Below are 16,211 nucleotides of genomic sequence, written 5' to 3'. Positions count from 1 at the left end.
AAACTAGACTACTTACTTAGTTATGTTTATTTCGAAAAGGGTGGTTAAAAAAGGCTACATTGAAACTATTCGTCTAAGAAAGCAATATTGATATGATTTTTGCCATTTGTTGAGATTGCGCACATGAATTGTTTTTAGTATGGCGTCTTTACCCCCCCCCCCCCCCCTTTTGGACTAATGGAATAAAATGTAGATAAGTAAATCCAATTTCCCTTATCAGCGCTTATTGCCAGCGCCCGTCTAGAGTCGATAAATTCTTTCAAATATAATCCTCTCAGAGGTTCGCGCCCATCTGGGAACTCTTAGGCCTGTTGTCTTAAATTTTGTACCGGATGAGAGACCTGAGCGCTCCCCATTTGTCATACAGTTAGTCACGTCAAAAAAAAGTCACATATAAACTCTGATTTATTTTTCACATTCCTTCCACCGTCTGAAATTGGAATACCATTGTATTTAAGGTGATGTGTTTCAGTCAGCTAGGTAACGCTGCGTCAGTAGATGGCGTTACTTCTGCAGTTTTCGTATTTTTTTCCATTTATTCGTTTAGTGTTGAGTTCTGACCCAGTGAAATGTTAGGTGGCGAAATCTTACATACATTATCTTTAAGTTAAGCTACAATTTTGAAGTATTTACTGAAGATATCATATTGAAACATTGCATCAAAAGTTGGTGTCATTTCAATTTGTGTACAAACACGAAGCTGTCACACACACATGCGAACTAGGTTAGCTATTAAAAGAGATGCATAATTTGAAGTCTACTTCTAACTTCTAAATGGCGCATTTGGTAAAGCAGTAGCCGCCATTCTTAAGGTTCACGGTTCAAACCCAACTGCATGTTTTAATTGTTTTTACTTTTTGTATTTTTTTTTTACAATTGAATTTGGCGAACCCGTCTATTTGTTACGGAATTTTCAAAAAGTATCACTTTTACCAATAATATTATAATTAAGTATACAATAATTTACTTTGCACTAAAGTACCTTCCGTAATTTCCGTATTTTTTATTTTGTAAAATTCTAACAGGCATTAATCGCATCAGTGAACATGCGGCTAACTAAAAAACTACTGAACGGATTTTCATACGGTTTTCACCAATGAGTAGAGTGATTCTTGGGCGTGCTTTAGGGTTTATAATTTATACAAGTATTTTTTTTGTATAAAATGGTTCAAAAATGATGATGAATGTCAAACATAATTATCGTTACAAATATAGCCGACTTGGAGCTTTCGGCGAAAACGCTGACTGAGCCCATTGAGATATAACAAAACAACGTATGGTTGAATTGTTCCTTTTTTGTAGATCTACCGAAAAGTCCACAATATGTCATAATAATTATATTGTGTATAAAGAATTGTGTATATGTATTGTATGATTTTACAAATAACGATCACAGTACAGTAATAATAAGGTAGATTTTTCCTAAATTGCGTAGGTTCAAACTTTGTCGCATCGCGTTTGAAAAATGTAATAGCGCTTCAGGACGTCCCGCAAGCACGGCGCTGATGTCGCAGTATCCGCATATAATTATTATGACTTGTCATTTAGTTCCAATAAAATCCGCGGGACTTCATACGTATGTCAGTGACAGCTGGTGATAGCATGCGGGACACTTAGCACCTAATCGAATTCTATGTTGTTTTCGCGCCCAGTCCAGACGACTCACAGCGCATTTCTGGACATATATTTACGCGTGGTGTTTATTGTTAGGTTAGTTAGTTCAAGTTAGGACGTCTTTTTATAACGAGGACGTTAAAAAAAGACGAGGCTGGGACGTATTGAAGTAGTATTTCCATATATACGCGGCCTGAAATGGGCTGTTTCGGGGACCTGAACTGGTTGCTGTCGAACTTATTATCACGTTTTCTTGATTAAAATTCATAAATAAGTCAAATAGAAAAAAGAAAAAAGATTTTATTTAGTTTTAGATCTGTCATGATGTCTGTGATGTTTGTTTATTATACATAAGAATTTCAAAATTTATCTTATTTTTTTCCCAAAGGGCAAGGCAAAGGGAACTATGAACATACAGCCATGTCTTGTGTTTTTTTTTCTTGATGATGATTAATGAAATGATGAAACCTAAGCCCCCACCCTCGGAGCAGACTCCTACTCCGAACCCCAAACGAAGTAAGCGGCTTGTTGGCGCAAAGCGAAAATAGATAGGTACACTTTGTTTATTGAATATTCCGATTTAATAATACTATCGGGAATGTTTTCCGACTAATGTGATCATTAACCACAAAACACCACTTCGTATTGATTATTTAGATTATTCAATGAAGAAAGCAACCTTCCCGTTCCCGGTCCCACCAAAAAGTCCGCGGCAAAGAGAATATAAATAAATCTGTATGTTGGATGGAAAAACAATTAATTATAAATGACTACTATTTAGGCCGGCAAATGCAACAACTTCTTTTTTGATTTGGTTTTCCCCGAAGGGTAAGGCAAAGGGAACTGTGCCCATACAGCCATTTCATTTTATGTATTGATTTTTTATTATAATATATGTCCTCTTTTAAAACACGGTATTTACCCATTATTTAAAAATGTTTAAATAAGATACGTTATTACAAAAATATTTTTCCAATATTCCTTTTCTCAGATTGTAGTATTTTTAGTTTTTTATTTATATTTATTCTCTTCATACAAAATCTCTTTATAAATTGTCACTGACATTCTATTACACTTGTCAAGTAGTCAAAGCCTTTAGAGAAAAAAAAACTATCACGCACACAAACTAACATTGACACCTCTACACGCTCAGCAAATACACTGTAATCTGCACCACTACAAATGTAGAATTGATCAAAATTGAGGGTCTGAAATATGGTACTTCTCGTATTCGGACCCTAAATTTTTGTTAGTTTGCGAAAATAATACACCAAAATATTACTATTTATCGGTTTTATAACAATATTCCTCTATCCGTTTTCCTGTAGCACTGCATCAACTTTTGTATGGAAAACGAATCACCTTAAGTTTATATGTAATACAAACTGGACTTTACAAATAAGAAAGGAAAACATGAAACAGTAAGAGGAGGGCTCTATGCTGGGAGGTTTTCTGACCACGTCTTTCCCTCAGCGATAAAGCTTCCGATGTGGTAATAGTTTTACAGCTATTTACTTAGTACGTAATTTAATTTTTGACGTTCAAAAAGCGCTAACTATGTAAGGCAATTTTTAGGAACATTTTTTTAATAAAGGAATCTGCTTTGATATCATTGCTACAGGCCTGTTGTCTTAAATTTTGCACCGTTTGCTGGCCAAGTAGTCTACAATAATCACGTCAAAAGTTATGATCGTCTCGAGATTATTTATTCATCTGTCCGAGCATCAAGAAAGAAAAGTTTTATTGATAATGTTTTATCTAAAAGTAGGTAAGTAACTGTCTCAATCAATGATGATGATGATAATATCCAGTTTGATCTCAGATAAAATTCAGATCTGTTGCAATCCCGATAAATTGTCGTTTCACGTTATAAATCCATTGTTACTAACACTTTTAATATTTGATTGTTAAAACTAACCTAGCAAGTATGTATATTGTTACTAACAAGTTAGATGTATACTCGTATTGTCCGAAATAAATTATTTTGAATTGAATTGAATAAAATTCAGCATGCTGGGATTATTTCCACGACGATTTTAACGAGGGTTCTTTTTCCATTGGTCGCATAATATCGCATCAACTACCTGGCATAATATGGCATTAACTACTTGGCATTATAAACGCTCAGGACTCTCACCCGGTACAAAATTTAAGACAACAGGTCTGAGATTGCCGAGTTAAGCGTGAACCTCCGCTTAAGGAGTCGGCTGAGAAAATTATAATTGGCTGAATGAATCGACTCTAGTGGGGCGATAGCGATAAGCCCTGAATGAGGGATATAACCAGCATAAGGGCCAACATACCTTCCTACATTATAAACTCACGCTCAAAATCCCAACGGTGTAGGTAGAGCCACGAAGCCACGTCTGTTATGAAGTCACAGATAGTCTAGCATAGAAGCCAGTAATTTCGGTGGACTCCTAAATGTATTCTACAAAAACTTATTATTCTCACACCTTTATTTTACTATTGTTTTAAACCCGAATTCGATTGTACGAACGAACGTTTCGATGACTAGTTTGAAAAAGAGAAAACAGTCAATTTAATTACTTCGTCTAAAAAGCTCTCTTTTAGTTCTCATTTGCCCGGCCAAGTAATGATTATCAACCATCACAGGTCAATATAAGTAAGTACTTACAATAAGTTATGTCAAAAAGATCCTATTACAAAAGAAAGAAAGTTTAAAATGAAATCACTAACCTGATATTTCCCGTTTACGTCTTTCAATTCCAAATCGTTGAATCCCATTGTTGATCACAATATTAAAAATAAATGTTATTAAATAATAAAACTTATTAATAAAATATATTATTATTTTACTATTATTAGATTAATTATATATAAGTAGATTAAATATTACACAACATTCGAGCATGACGTTGTGGCGCGAACGTCGCCCACCGAATAAACTGATAAGACCGGGAACTGTCGATATATTTACATCACTTTTTGTTGATAAAAAATCTGGCACAATGTACAATAGTAGGTACGCTTACACATTGCCGATTCTCATGGGATTTATTCGGATGGAGCGAATCGATTCGAAACAGCTGTTTCGTTGTTGCTTGTAAGCACTTAGGCGTCCTGTAGTCTATTCTGCTGTTTGAAAAAAAAACATTACACAATAATTACAGTACTAGGGCCAAGTTTCAAACATCACATAACATAGCAGAACGCCTGTAGCTCCGATGGGATAAGCAGTGTACTATGTAAGTACCTATAGTATACGTACTTGGGAATGCAATCCCGATCTCGCGAGATCTCGTCAAACTCGGGATTAATCCCGAAGCATAATATGACGAGATCCCATTCGAGATAGTCGGGATTGGACGAATCTCCTTGAGTTATACTTATTGTTTTGATTATGCTGATTTCCAAAGAAAACCTAATTATTTAGTTAGTAATATTGAAGAATAAATGTTTATGATTTCTTAAAAAAATATATTGTATTTTAATTAACCTCACCATCACAAACAAGCAGTTTTCATCGTTTTCCGCAATCCTAACTTTACATTTTTTTATGAACTAGACGAGATTCCGAAAATTTCCGGTACTCGCGGGATTGATATCGAGCGGGATCTCGAATTTGCGATCTCGAGTCGGGATTGCATTCTCTATTGCAATCCCCATTTTTCCGGCCAAGTATTTAATGCTATGCGCGGCAAATCCACAATAAGTCACGTCAAAAAGAAATCGAATTCAAGACCTATCTTTACAAACTCTGTAAATAGCATTTGATGTAACGTGGTTTGATAATAACATTTGTGTTGATTCTGGTGAACAAAACTTAGTTTAAAATATAGTGCTGTCCTTTGCATACTATAAATGCAAGAAAGGGATAGAGGTAATTTTAGAATTGGCATTGGAATTGTATAAGTCAGAATCGGCACACATAAGTATTACCTACAGTTGTGTCCACAAACACAGCGTATTATACTCGCATGAATACGATTAAGTATAATCTATCTATCGTGAGCATCGTGACATAACTTTACATCATCCAATTTCCTCGCCCATTTCACTTTAAAGACCTTGATTTGGCGAAAAACCGAATACTGAGGGTCTAAAAAGGACACATTGAACTTATTTATTGATATTTGTTAACATTCATATGCGAAAATGTCATAAATATGGCCTTTTCAAGCCCTGGTCTTCAGGTGACTGGTTCTGTCTACATCGCGGCTTAGGGGCTCGAGTTCTATCGGTTATTAAATAAAAAAAAAATTCTATTACATTTAGAGGTACCTATAGCTTTTATATCTGTTCGTAGATTCTAGTTGTTTTTCTGGTACATTTTGAGTTTTAATTTCCCAATCCGCTAATTTCAAAGCCTCGCAGCCTATATGACCCGTACAATGATAGGAAGTGAGTGTACAATATTTAACAACGAGACGGAAAAACACCAATTGATCGATCGGACACGGTATTTCACGCCATCGCCAGAATGATACCTAATTAGGTGATGCAGGAGATCTTAAGTAATTAACCATAAAAAGCTATTCTTAAATGTGTCTAAATTGTGTTCTAAAATTAGCATCCCTCGAGGTCTGTGTTAAAAAGATTCTTAACGAGAAAAGTAGCTAAATTACGATATTTTTTCATTTTTCACTTATCTACTCAAAAGTAACAAAGCCGAGTGGGAACAGACCTATCACAAAAATAACTTTGTGAGCCCTGAATTGGTTAGGACATTGCAGGCTGATCACCAGATTGTCGGAAAGTAAGATGATCCGTGCGTCGTTAAGCCATTGGTCCCGGTTACTACTTACTAATGTAAATACGTAGTGGTTATACGAGCCTTGTCAAGGGCCAAAATCACCCTGACACCAGGGTTGATGAGGTTGGTAATCCATCTCATAACCCACATGTAGAAGAAGACCGTAATAATATCTAGACCTTGAAATAACTCTCAAGGAGAACAAACTCCATACAAACATAACAATTAACTGTTTTATTAACATTGTCCACGGCTCATCACACCACGGCTTTCTCACGCAATGGCTATTAAACGTATTAAAAGAAGCTTAAATTACCAGCCTGTCGGTCTGTTTGTCATTTAACCACATAATATCCACATTTATATTATTGTCAGTCATACGGTCAGAAAAGGACACGCAGTGTAATGTCACCAAGGCATTTCATCAACAGCCGTCAGTCACCGACTATGCTACCTTCCAACGTAACACGTAGGGCTATCTCTACCCAGTTGGGGACCCTAAAGTACCCATAACTCAGGGCCCCAAACAGGTTATTCAAATTCAAAAATATCTTTATTCAGTAGGTAACATAGTTACACTTTGAATCGTCATTTTTTACATAACGAACGTCTCATCCGCCTAAAACTACTGCAGCTTCTCACAACCTGTATAGCCGGGGAAAAGAAGCTGCAAGAAAAACCTCGGCACAGGGCCCTAGACGTTCTTTAAAAAAATAAAAATAAACATAAAATATTGGTATAAGTACAATTGAGTAATTTAGCTGCCTAATATCAGTTCTCAGACAGTTAATCCCATGCAAAGACCCCAGTCCGGACTTTGGGTACTTATTTTGTTAAAACGTGCAAAAAGAAGCAAGATTCTTTTATTCAAGACTTATTCAACTGCATCACGCCTGTATCCCCAATGAGATAGGCTAAGGTGTACAGTACAATCAAAGAGCTTTTTTTGACGTGACATATTGTAGATTTGCCGCAGATGGCATTAACTACTTGGCCGACTAATTGGGAGTGCTGAAGGCTCTCAACCGGTACAACGTTTAAGGCAACAGGCCTGATTGTGCCCAGTTCGGCGCGAACGTCGGCTCAGGGCGTCGTCTGAGAGGAGATCTATCAAAGAGCAAAAGAGCAGTCACTGAGCCCAGCGAATTATTTGTAAACAGTGGTGAAATTATGAACCATTAGTTGTCATAATTATAAAATTTATGTTTTTGTAGGTGTTTTTGGTCTATTACAAAAACGACATGTAACCAGGAGGTCTTTAAGTGCAACCAGTTAATTTATTAAGTACTTTGCAAGAAACTGATTGGACTTTTGCACCTTATCGTACACACTTACAATCCATTCCTCGCCAGCTATGTTTAAGTTCCATGTAATAAGGGGTGAACCTTTATTAATCTGTTACATTAATTTCTCAAGGTAACAACTTTTATCGGCAATTAAATAAGAATATCGATTTACGATTGGGGATTTTTTAGAAGCTATTGTTTGAGAAAGAGCCTCTTTCTTGTGCCACGACACCTATGTCCAACAATGGACTGCAGTGGGCTGATGATGATGATAAGATAAACCTGTGGTAATCAGAGGTACATACCCCCCTCACCGACGCCTCATCTGACATTGTAACAGCCTCCCCATGGAGCCACTAGACCATTCTAGTGGTTAGAGCGTTGGGCTCACGATCTGGACGTCCGAGTTCGATTTCCGATGGGGACATTGTCGAAATCACCCTTCGGTACATCCTAAGTAGGATATAAGTAATCGGAACTAAGTACCAACCGATTTAACCCTTTCACGGACAGAGACCATGCGTCATTGATGGTTCATAATAGATAATATTGGAATATTGGAATCGGAACGTCCGTAGACGTTCTGTCCTTGAAAGTGTTAAGAAGCACAGAAGTGTCAAAGAAGCGTTCAGAAATAAAATTGAGCCGACAAACTTATCTACGAGCAAAAATCGTTTATCTAAAATGTAGAGTAGCTATGTCTCAACAGTGATAAATGTTTATTTGATCTCACGATAAAATTCAGATGTTTTGCAATTTTACGATAACGATAGATTTGTGACTTTGCTCCTGTGGATTCAAACTTGCTACCTCAATAAGGTTTATAATGAGGATAAACACTGCCTATGTCTCCAGGAGAGCGTTAACGCGATAAATTGTTTTTAATGCAGTGTTACAGCAACCCAAAAAGACCGAAACCCGAGATAAGGTTAGCTATAAATTTCGTCCCACTGCTGGGCACAGGCCTCCCCCTCAATTAACCGGAGGGAGTATGGAGCATATTCCACCACACTGCTCCACTGCGGGCTAGTGGAGGTGTTTGAGCTAGTAGCCTGGGAGCAACGGCTTAGCATGCCTTCCGAAGCACGGAATGATCTTACTTTTTCGGACATGGACTGCAATGTTCTTACCAAACAAAGGACAGTCTTACAAAGTGATTTCGACAATGTCCCCATCGGAAATCGAACCCGGACCGGACCGTGAACTGTTAGGTACAATGTCAATTACAATGACATAAATACAGGGTGTTAGTGACATCGTAACGAAAAAAAAAATGGAACGCCTATTTTATTGTACTAAAAACGATGGTGGGTGTTTTTCTTGTCGCAAATGTTTAATTAAGATTTTCAATTTTTACTGTGCCGCAATGTAAGTCGAACAACGCGCCACACAGACGCTAAACTTACGCGCGGCTACGTTACGCGTGTGAGATACGATGTTGATATCTAGGTAGGAGTTTTCATTCTCTTGTATTTAGATGATTAGTAGTGGTTCAACGTTTAAAAATGTTGTTTGTTGAAGTAGAACACCTACTGCCACGATTTTTCACGCACGGTACCTACCTACCAGTTATTAAAACGTTCCTAACTTATTAACAATAAAAACTCTACTCTTGCCTTACCTTAATTGTTATTCCTTCGGATGAAGTACCTAGGTAGGTACCCTAGAACATGTCACGTCACGTAGGTATGCAACATCGCGTTTCCTCCGCGGTAGGTAGGTATCACACGCACTCACAAACACAACACCTTGCTCTTTAATAAACATCAACAATCTTCCATACTTTTGCGCAGTAAATGGTCTATGATCTATCATCATAGTCGACACTACTCATTTACAGAATGAAACAAACACTCACAAACACGAAAAAAATATCCTCGAAAAACATCACGCGATTCGGGTCAAGCTTAGTATTCGACTGAGCGGAAGCGCGCGGCGGCGGCGTTAGCGCAAAGCATCAAAGGCGCCGACTAAGGGCGCCGACGACGCACCGGCCGCGGCCGAGTCGAGCCGACGACTAGAGAGAGAGAGAGAGTATGTTTATGGTGCAAGTGACAGAGAAAGAAATAGTATCTGTTCGTATGCCTACTTTATTGGCGAGCGTTGCCCTTGACCCGTGCGCCGGCTATTCACCTGCGCATAGCTGAAGTTGTAGATACGTTATTATTATTATTGATGACATTGATAAAATTTAATAATTAGTAATTTTTATTTGTTTATTTTAAATGTGCGTTCTATGCAGCTTAAAACACAATATGGGACTGAAAAAAAACTATTTTTTTTATGAATTTGGCGACAGGAAACTTCACTTGATACCTATCAACTCAAAGAAATACCTAGTATCTGTTCGTAATGCCTACTTTATTGGCGCGCGTTGCGTTGCATCAAGACAGATCAAACAAGCCCTAACTCGGAGGTCTTGCGTCCCAGGATCCTTTAATTATGTCTTAGAACCTTCTTGGCCTATGTGGTCCAGTGGTTGAGCGATGGGATGCGGAGGGTCCGGGTTCGTATTCCGGTGGGGACATATCACAAAAATCTGTTTATAAGGCCTTTGGTTGGGACGTTACCGGCTGATCACCTGATTGTCCGAAAGTAAAATGATCCGTGCTTCGGAAGGTACGTTAAGTCGTTGCTCCCGTCTACTAGGTACTTATGTAAGCACGTAGCCGTTACATGAATATTGTACACAGAACAGGATAGGTTTAATTAGTTCTTTACTGATGATTTAACAATGAGATTTAAAACTACGAATAACTTAGTACTTAGTACCTCGGTACGGTACCAACATGTAACAAGAAAAATAAGATCACTCCACTCGGACAATTTTTTTCTTTGAACATGCCGACATTGCCTACGCGGCGGAGTTGCCGAACTATCGATAGGTAGATTATCAATTGTTGAACTTGAAAATTGTCTAAACTATCGAAAGTAGTGATAGTACATTTAGATCGATACTAGCGATAGTACCGATAGGTCTTGCTTTGTAACAATAATGGGTATTGATCTAAAAGATTTATTTATTTATTTATTTTCGATTTTTGTGTAGCGAGGTTTTGCGTAGGTACTTACATACTAAGTTGGTGGATGGTTGACATAGTAGGTAACTAATTACCTAATCTGTGGTGGTTGTGTTAGTTGGTTGTTAGTTATTCTAATGACAACAAAGAATACAATTATTTACTGTTTCAACTGTTTTAGGTAGATAATGGCCCTGATTCCTATGAGTAAATGAATGAATAACCCGGTCGAATCAAAAAGGTATCTCGCTGGTAACTTAATTCTGTCGGTTGTTTTAGATTTCTGCTTAAAATTGACGTGTATTCCATAAATTTTATGCCTGTTGATTATCCGTCCATTTAAGAATAAGAATAAAATAAATTTATAATTTACGATAGACAGAGAAAGAAATAGGATCGGTTCGTAGTGCCTACTTTGTAGGCCGCGCCGCCGCCGCGCCGCCGGCGTGCGGCGCGGGGCGCGCGGAGCGGGGCGTGCGGAGCGGGGCGCGCGGCGCGGTGCGTGTGGCCGTTGACCCGTTCGAGCAGCTGTTGTCTCCATTACATCGAAAATTTTCGATAATTTGTCATTATTGTTTTTTTTATTGAAATTTGGGTTCTATGCAGCTAAAAGCACAATATGGAATTGAAAATAATTAAAAACAAAACTCAAAATTTCATGAATTTTGCGACGGAAAATTCCACTAGATATTAACTCAGAATCATGGTCTGAATCATCCCTTTCAGTATTCGTTACGATGTCACTAACACCCGGTATACAGTTAGTAGACAGCGCGACAAATTATTATTATTTGATTTATTTATTTATTGTGTATTTACAAATAAATAAATAAATAAATAATAAATATAGTTCCTTGATTGGGATTTGTGATCTAAACCCGAGGAAATATAAAGCGTATCGAACAAAATCAGCCGTTTTATTATATAATTATTTACATGAGTGTACCACGCCATTGTTTCATTGAGTGGTTTTAATTATTACGGGCCGAATCGTGTTGTTTCCGCACTAAGGCCTACGGAGTTCATGCTTGTTAGGACTTTATGTCTGGCCTTCATCATGGTCATGAAATAGAGCTACTTACGTAACATTTCATTCACATATTCAGCGCAATGAAGGACAATTTCACGCAAATCAGTCGATTGTTAAACGGACTATTTTTGTCCTGTCATTCTCCAAATATGATGTTTGAGAAAACAACAAAATCTACACGTTACCACACCTCGGATACTCTTTCCCCGATACCGACCCCGCCGGCGTGGTCGACGATTTCTCGCAATTACGGCTTATCGCTATCGACCCACTAGGGTCGATTAATTCTTTCAAATATTTTTCCTCTCAAACGACGCCCTGAGCCGAGGTTCGCGCCCAACTGGGCACCCTCAGGCCTGTTGACTTAAACGTTGTACCGGGTGAGAGCCTTCAGCGCTTCGCATTTCTCCGGCCAAGTAGTTAATGCCATCTGCGGCCAAACTACAATAAGTCACGTCAAAAAAAAGATACTCTTCCCCTTACTTACTCCCAATAAAATAAGAACTAGGGGGGTGAAGTCGACGCCCGATATTAATAGGTTCGGGGCGGAAATTTACCATTCTACTTATACATAGATTCTTATTACTACAATCTGCTTCAAGTCATGTCTTTATACTGTGCATTTTATAGAACACAATTTGTATAAGTATACCTACAAACAAAGTAATTTCTGGTTACTTACTTACCATACTCTATCCAAACAGATCTAAGTACTTAGGTAAATCTGAATCCGGAAAACACACAGACGAGACGGTCTTAAAATACCTAAGGCTTATATTTTTGGCGATACATCAAACAGCTTTTTGCTTTATAATTATACTCGCTCCTTGTTCGAGACGGTTTATAGTGTAGTCTCCAGCATCGTCACAAAAACCGTCTCGAACAAGGAGCTTCGTATAATTGAGATAGAACTTCACTTATAGGTAAGTTCATTTAATATCATAATTATTTCTAATTTAATATTAACCAGAGAAGGTCACAAAAATACCTACCTGGAGGGTTAAAAAGGCCATATCGAAGCAATTCATCTAAAAAAGCAATATTGCAATTTGACATTTGCGCCTATAAAAGTAAGTGCGCAATGCAAACAAATGTCAAATAGCCATACGTTTTAAAAACTTCGCTATTTTATACCATGGCTATTATAATATTTATATTATTATAAGAGTTATTCCAACATCTGCATTTACTGTATAATTACAATGATTAACGACATTTTTTTCACATTATTCATAACATATTAACTAGGTTGTTAGAAAATATTTTCTGTGGTTCATAAATATTTTATTACGTGCTTTGCCCTGACATAGAACAAGATACAAACACTTCGGACTAGATTATGACTAATGGTTCTGTGTATAAATAAATGGTTCTGTGTTTAAGTCATCATCATCATCATCAGCCCATTAACGTCCCCACTGCTGGGGCACGGGCCTTCCCTATGGATGGGTAGGGAGATCGGGTCTTAAACCATCACGCGGGCCCAGTGCGGATTGATGGTTATTAACGACTGCTAATGCAGCCGGGACCAACGGCTTAACGTGCCTTCCGAAGCACGGAGGAGCTCGAGATGAAAACTTTTTTTTTGTGGTCACCCATCCTATGACCGGCCTTTGCGAAAGTTGCTTTACTTCAACAATCGCAGACCGAGCGCGTTAACCGCTGCGCCACCGAGCTCCTGTGCTTAAGTAAGTATACCTATTTCTCTTCTCCAAAAGAGACAGCAGAAAAGTCTCTTGGCGACGGTCTCGGTGAGCTGGTGTGGGTAATTAGTTCATATTGCCATAGATGAACCTTTGACTCTCTGACAATTAGGAACTTTCCCTACGTTCCTCAAAAACAATAGATGGCACTGTATAGATTTTCCTTCGTTAAACCTTCCTTTTTCATGGATAACAGACCAATGTATCATTTACCTTTGTTTTTGGGTATTAAATGATGACCCTTTTTGTTACACTCAGGCTCAATTTCATCTTTCACTTATTATAATAAAGAAATGCAATAAAGTAGCAATATTCATATTATATATAGTCCTCCTTGTCGGATCCGACAACGGCGACCTCAGTCTCTTCTCTCGTGCTCTCGAAAGTGACTGGCAAAGCCAAACTTTGTTCTGACAACCCGGTCACATTGAAGGCAGAATAGCTGTCCATCCGAGTTAAAGGTGTAGCTATAGGTGGGTTTGGGACGATCCTTGCGTTTTTAAACACACATTTTTAAACGAACATAGTTCTATACATAATGTGATCCAAATATCAAGCGAGAATTATTTTTATATATATTTTTGCCATTATATTGTATTTTGGAATAATTATATACTTGCCCGAGTAATGAGAAAATAGGTTATTATCACGTTAAAGCTGTACAACGCCATCTGTATTGTTTATGGTGAACGTAGCCTGGAAAGTTCCTCATTAGGACATAGTCGTACAACCCACAAGTAAAAAAAAATTTTTTTTTTTTGCATAAACCCATCTCCCGTCTTGTTAATCTATCGAGCCCAGAACCTCTTTCAGACTCTTGAGACCAACGCTCAACCACTTGATTGTCCGAAAGTAAGATGATCCGTGCTTCGGAAAGCAAGATAGTAGTCGTTACATGAGCCAAGAGGCCTTTGGCGGCTCAAAAGATGGGGTTGGTAATCCACCTCACAACCCACACGACAGAATAAGAATATCATACGTAAGTACTTGTAATTGACCAAGCTCTAACCCAACGGAAGGCTGACACAGTCGCCTAAAGAGACTAAAGCTAGACTGAAGAAGAGTCTTCAATAAAGATTAAAAAAATAAATGACCCAACGACAGGTGGTTTACACAAAGCAACAGCCTTGTTTTATAAACTTGCTCGTTGTAAGCGAATATAACGGTTGATCTAGATCATGGTTCTAATCGTAAATTGAAAACATGGAGTAAGTACTTACTAAGAAATACTTCAGATAGGATGCAAGCAGAGCGCTCCTGTTTTTAACGTTAAGTACATTTTACCTAGATTTCCACCTGGCATTAAGTACTTGGTCGGAATAATGGGGAGCTGAAGGCCCTCACCCGATACAAGATTTAAAACAACAGGTACCTATGCAGGTTTTGTGGTTGCAAACTTGCAATAAGCCCTTCAATCTAAATACGTAGATACATATCATTTAATTGAAGTAGGTATGAAATCACTCGAGATAACATTTAATTTTTGTCCTATCTAGTCTCTCACCTTGGCATAGTAACAGTAATTTTATAATTATGCCTGTAGTGTTACAGTCCACTGCAATTTAGCTAATGACTTAACAGGCACACTGTAAAAATGTTATTAGGTATGATAACTAGGTGTTCTCAGTCTGCGTAAACCTTTTTAACCCCCGACGCAAAAATGACGGGGTGTTATAAGTTTGACGTGTTTGTGTGTGTGTAAACGTGTATGTGTCTGTGGCATCGTAGCTCCCAAACGGATTATCCGATTTTAATGCGGTTTTTTTTTTTGGATGAAGGATAATAAAATTGCAAAAAGCGGTATATAAAGCGAAAGTTGATGGTAGGGCTGGCAGAGGAAGACCGAGAAGGACTTACGATGATCAAATTGGAGATGTCCTTAGAAAAGGTTCAATACGATCTACTCTGAACCGGCGTGCGTGTATGAAGCGATTGATGAATGTGGAGGAAGCAAGAGAAGTGTGTCAGGATCGAAGCAAATGGAATTCTATAGTCTCTGCTTTCCCCGGTGGGAAATAGGCGTGAGTCTATGTATGTATGTGTATGTATGTGTTTTTTTTTTTGTTTGAAAGGTATATCAGTCGAGAGTGTTCTAAGCTATGTTTGGTGTCGGTTCAAGTCTTCAAGGTCATCAGGTCGTTTGTTAAGGTGTGATAGGAATGTTACACGCTCAGTTTGCTTGCAAGCATACATATGTGGGATAAATATTTTTTTGCTTTTTAAACCAGCATTTTTAACCTTTTGTCATAATAATTGAGTACTTTTTTGGTCGAGGGTTTTTTTTTACGTGAGTATTTGCTCATTTAGGCATTTACCTACTTATAAACAGGGTGTTAGTAATTTGAGGGATGATGAATCATCCCTCAAAGTTTTCGTTAAGGTGCATGGTGTGAACACCATGCTTCTGAGTTGATATCAAGTCTTCTTCTTTCGTGTGGGTTGTAAGGTGGATTACCAACCTCATCAACCCTGGTGTCAGGGTTATTATTGAGCCGCCAAAGGCCCCTGACATGGCTCATGTAACAACTACTTTCTTACATCAGTAAGTAGTAACCGGGACCAACGGCTTAACGTGCCTTCCGAAGCATGGATCATCTGTACTTTTTGGACAATCAGGTGATCAGCCTGTAATGTCCTAACCAAACTAGGGATCACAAAGTGATTTTTGTGGTTAGTCCCCACCAGGATTCAGACCCGGAACCTCGAGCACAACGCTCAACCACTGGAATGGAGTCTGTAGGTAATACGAGTAATAATAGGTGTGCAATTAAATAAAAAAAATATGTAAGTAAGTAAATGATTTGATTTTTTTTAACTCGTACAAATTGTATGTGAGCGGTA

At 38.1% G+C, this 16,211-nt stretch overlaps 1 protein-coding gene across 2 annotated transcripts in view; it reads right to left on the bottom strand.

Moving 5' to 3' along the window:
* LOC126382095 (organic cation transporter protein-like) overlaps positions 1–16,211 on the bottom strand; it is a 54,421-nt gene that overhangs the window by 21,048 nt on the left and 17,162 nt on the right. Inside the window, exon 1 of one of the 2 annotated variants that reach the window (XM_050031832.1) lies at positions 4,315–4,460. The exons of the other annotated variant lie outside the window; for it this stretch is intronic. Within the exon in view, the coding sequence (XP_049887789.1) occupies positions 4,315–4,362 (48 nt within the window). The 5' untranslated portion in view covers positions 4,363–4,460. Of the gene's footprint in view, positions 1–4,314; positions 4,461–16,211 lie in introns of those variants that run through there. 2 annotated transcript variants of the gene reach the window in all.

The sequence above is a fragment of the Pectinophora gossypiella genome, chromosome 3 (genome assembly GCF_024362695.1).
Source record: "Pectinophora gossypiella chromosome 3, ilPecGoss1.1, whole genome shotgun sequence".
NCBI lineage: Eukaryota > Metazoa > Arthropoda > Insecta > Lepidoptera > Gelechiidae > Pectinophora > Pectinophora gossypiella.
This window is presented reverse-complemented; position numbering and strand designations above follow the sequence as displayed.